The sequence below is a fragment of the Tigriopus californicus genome, chromosome 7 (genome assembly GCF_007210705.1).
Source record: "Tigriopus californicus strain San Diego chromosome 7, Tcal_SD_v2.1, whole genome shotgun sequence".
Taxonomy (NCBI): domain Eukaryota; kingdom Metazoa; phylum Arthropoda; class Copepoda; order Harpacticoida; family Harpacticidae; genus Tigriopus; species Tigriopus californicus.
The window spans coordinates 8,551,962-8,556,391 of NC_081446.1; the positions used below are offsets into that span (position 1 = coordinate 8,551,962).

General features: G+C 39.2%; 1 protein-coding gene across 1 annotated transcript; it reads left to right on the top strand.

Annotated features, from left to right (window-relative positions):
• Positions 1-1,118: 1,118 nt before the first annotated feature.
• Positions 1,119-4,369, top strand: LOC131883498 (uncharacterized). The gene is made up of 7 exons (XM_059230981.1): positions 1,119-1,605; positions 2,227-2,315; positions 2,569-2,730; positions 2,967-3,049; positions 3,128-3,213; positions 3,771-3,902; positions 4,131-4,369. Exons 1-7 carry the CDS (start codon positions 1,384-1,386, stop codon positions 4,218-4,220), a joined length of 864 nt encoding a protein of 287 aa, XP_059086964.1. The 5' UTR covers positions 1,119-1,383; the 3' UTR covers positions 4,221-4,369.
• The last annotated feature ends 61 nt before the right edge of the window (positions 4,370-4,430 follow it).

Consider the following 4,430-nt stretch of genomic DNA (forward strand, 5'->3'; position numbering starts at 1 on the left):
TTGGCCCTTACTCGAGAAGATTCGGTAGCAACACATTTCCTGTTGGGCTTTTGTGAGAGTTTTATGAGAATTTGCTCTGCCCTCTCCAAAAAGAGCTTGGATGAACTTTGGGTTCATCCTAAGATGGGTCACTTGTGGTTGGGCCCCAAAGAGCAACACTGTGTCTGCTTTCAAATGAAGAACGCAACCAACGACCCTGATTGTATTCCGCTAATTGCATACAAATCAGATCACTCAAGCTGGAACAAAGGCGAACCTTCCACTCCCATTCCGTGCATAAGGACTCTCTTCAAAGCTGATTCATGTGATGCGACGGCCAGAGATCCTACAGAGGAAATCAGTGTTCGCAGAAGTGCTCTCCCTCAATTAATCGATACTTGGTTGGACAAGAAACTCATGTTGAACACTAGTTTGGAAGTTGCCGAGAACTTGGCGTCGATTGGATTAGTGATTCAAACTTAAGGTGGTTTCTTGGGTGCACAGTATGTAATTGATATTATGTACAGTATTTAGCGGCCTCATTTCTATGACTACCCTGCTCTTCCTTGGCGTCAAAGTCTGACATTTAACGAAAAGTCCAGAATGAGATCGCCATAATATCAGACTAAGTTTGACCAAAAGAAAAAAATGATCGTTATTTGTTCACCTTCCTGCCAAAGGTTAGTAGCTTTCATACAGGATGTNAATGCTGGGTGGAGCATTTCACCAACTCCTCATTGGAACTCGCCACTAAATCTAGCAAATAAAAAGTTTTGTAGTGGTAATTATGTTTTCGGAAAAGCGAACACATGCCCAACAAGTCTTGTCTCTTAAATTGGTACTATTTACGTAAAGGAATGTTAAAGAGACCAGAATATTCTCAAAGTACTTATGCTTTTTCTAGTTTCATTGTAGGTTTTTTTTTCGCTTTTAGTCGGTACAAATTGACCAACTCGGTGGCAGCTTTTCTTCAAATTCATGATTTCACTACAGAAACTTTATACATATGCATACCATGCATGCATGGTCTTTGCATAAACATACTATATTCAACATCACTTACAGATGGCGTTCTCTTTGTGAGACTGCTTGTCTTCTTCCCACATTAGGTATTTTACTCCCAAGTATCCTTTTGCTTCTTCTGATTTTACCTTTGGTATATCAACGAGCCTCAACTAGACCAGGCTCTGTCGGCATTTTCATTTATGAAAAGTTCCAGGTGAACCCTCTTTCACAATTTCCCATTACATGAGACCGAGACATATTGACAATGTACGCTAGCATATCGCGATAATGATAACGGCTTGCTGGACTGGCTAGAATCACTCTGATGCCGCAACGTATCTGCAGCTTGAGAAAGTCGTCCATTATTCCACGATCCACATCAATACATAATCTCTTTTGATGAACCAAACCACATCAACATATTTCAGAGCCTCTACAGTGCACAAAGAGCAGGAACGTTTGAAGAAAAGTCTTATGAAGTACAACAATTTCGTCAAGGAAAAGCAACAAAAAGTCCAAGACGGAGACCGCATCTTCCAGGAGGAGATCCAATTTCAGGGTACCATCCAGAAACAACTCGAAGAGAAAAGACTCTTGTGCGAGCATTTGGAAAAAGCCATGGTAAATATTCATCTATTGGTGGACTTCAGCTAATGGCAGTCAGTAACAATGAATTTCTCTGGATTTTGAATTCCTTTTTAAGAGAAACACGCAAGCCAAGTAAGTAACTATTAAGTTCCAGCTTATCAGTTAGTTTCCATTTTTTACTTAATGGAATAAAGCTCCTTATGATATTGTGAGTTAGAAAAATGCCAAAAAAAAACAGATAAGATGAATTTTGACCCATTTGATGTTTCATTCGTGAAGTAATATTCAAACGGAGAAAAGCTAACGAGGACAGTGGACAAATCCCGGAAGCTTTCCTCTTCAATTTCCACCGAGCATCTAGCTTGACCTTTTGCTCTGTGGACACCAAAAGCTTCATTTTGTCGGATTGGAGCAATTTTTTACTTCTCATTATTACTATATACAATACATGATGGTCAACCAATTTCAAACAAAATCTGAGTCTCATGAAGTTACGTGATTTTGTTGTAATCAAAATGTCAATTTTGATCCATGTCCTGCCTCTACTATTGGTAATCTTTGAACAAAAAAGAGCTTCTCTTTCCATCTATAAAAATAACTTTGCAAATCTATGGAAGTTTAGTAAAGTGGTTTTGCTACATTTATCATTTGCAGGACTTGATCAAATTGGCCGTGGAAAAGCGGGAGATCTTTAAGAACTACTTACAGAGTGTGGTCGACTCCGAAGCAAGTACCAGAAATAGGTAACTAATCTCATCCATAGGTGGGGTATTGATATCAGGTTTTATTGGTTTTTTTAATTGTCTCTGACTGACAACGAACGAATACGTTATTGCGAGATAATATGTTTAACCATTACGATTTAGCCTAGTACTAGCCGTTTTATAGATTCGATGGTAATGATAATATGATTTAACATCAGTGAGTAGTTTTCTGCCTTTCAGCTCTTATTTAGCCCCTTGAATTTCAAAGTAACGATATGTATTTTTGAACCAGGTACAAGGACATTGGCGAATTGATCAAACGATGCGAAACGTTGGTGATAACTCGAGATAAGTCAAAGATGGCTTTACAGCGCCATGAAGAAGCGATCTTGAAGCAGAAAGAGGAATTAGCTTTCTTCAAGGAAGCCCAAAACGAGCGCATTCTTAATCTCAGGTAAAGCCCAAATTGTGTTACTGGTTTGATGCCAAAGCCTACTGCACAATTAGTTTGAGGCAAAAGATATGTATAATATTTTCCTAATGTGCCATCCAATTCACTGAACGCGGTGTAAAAATAGCTCACTTTTGAAACGATTCCTCCTTTGGGAAATTTTCCACCATTGCCGACAATGCTCATGAATGGCCAATGATAGTGAATGAAGTTTCTACGTTGCCAGTGTAATCTTCTAGTTCTCGGCAAAATGCTCTTCAGGATGCTCTCTACCAAATTCAAGCCAAGAAAGAGTCGAAACAACGTATCCTGGACAACCAAGGTGTGTGAGTGTCGCGAGAGGTTCTAACCGAAGTTCTTTGACCTACATATTCTGAGTAAAAATGAATTTCTTCTTCAGAAAAATCGCAAGTGGAGAAGGAGCTACAAGTTGCAAATATTCGATTGAGTGTCTTAACCCTGTGGCAATATGTGAACTCTAAAAAGGTTGTGGGTGTTCCTTCAACAATTCAAGTACACTCTGACACAAAAATTTTGCGAGTTTCAAAAGTCTAGCATTTTCTTAGTTTTCGGCGTCATGGTAGCTTTTCCTTCGGAACTTATTATACTCGTTTAAAATTTAAATCAAGAGCCAAGATTCCATTTTGAAAAAAACTATGTAATTGAGCATGTATGTTGATATTCACTATTCAATTAAATTGGAATGATGGAGGGTTATGGCGCATCCAAAAAAGATTGTTTACGGGCACTTGTGGATCCTCCTTTTGACAAAAGCACTACTCCTCAATGTGCAAATTAAAGAGGCAAGACTAGGATTTGCAATTTTGATATGAAAAAAAATACTCCATGCAAGAATGGAGGAGTTGTAATCCTTAAAAGATAGCGGTTTATCGTCAAAGATCTCCACCAAACTGCCACCATCCAACATTGTATACATGCTCAAACTATCGATGAAAATGCAACCGACCAAAGTTGATGTGTCATAGTTTAATCTGTAGCTAGCTCACTCTTAACCACTTCATTTTTACACCTCCTCCCCTCAGGTCCATTTGGCAAGTGATCAAAAACGGTGTCCCAAGGGCGCCAACTTCTCAGCCTCGGCCAAAAAGAATCGTCCTCCTAATGACTTAGAGTCACAACTCGAAGCGGTGAAGGCCCATATTGAAGATCTTCAGGTATGATTTTAGCTCTAATTCCAAAACAAAGACGAAGAAAAACAATCTTGTCATCCTGCACATTGTTGAAGACAACGATTAGTACTTTAAACAGCCTCTTCTGTCGAATCTGTCCCTGTGCCTGTCTCGGTTGTCTTTCTCGCGCAATACTGTAGAGTATACGTATCTAGTAGTAGCTTTGTTGCCTTTCTCGGTCTTTCTCTATTGTCTCTCTCTCTCTTGTTGCAGGTTGTGATCGCTCGAGTTAAAAGATCGGAAGAGGCTCAAGGGTACATGAGTCCATTGGTTACAAATTCGGAGCTAAGATTGGATTACTGAGAATTGTCTGAACCCACAACACCGTGTCTCGACCAACAACGGCATTCAGATTTTATTGTCGCTATTGGCTTCTCGATTGTACAATGTTACATTGAATTAACTTGATATTTCACCTGTATGGAACCTGACAATTTACTGCCTTTCCTTCATTTTGTCAAATGGATTCAATCTTTTATTTTAACATTTCTTGGCTGAAGTGGTTGGACAAAT

Bases quoted from the DNA above. Each gene is read 5' to 3' on its own strand.
- LOC131883498 (XM_059230981.1), top strand. From the start codon at position 1,384: ATGAACCAAACCACATCAACATATTTCAGAGCCTCTACAGTGCACAAA. The intron at 1,606-2,226 runs GTAAATATTCAT...TATCATTTGCAG, and splicing joins AGCATTTGGAAAAAGCCATG to GACTTGATCAAATTGGCCGT. The intron at 3,050-3,127 runs GTGTGTGAGTGT...TTTCTTCTTCAG, and splicing joins ACGTATCCTGGACAACCAAG to AAAAATCGCAAGTGGAGAAG.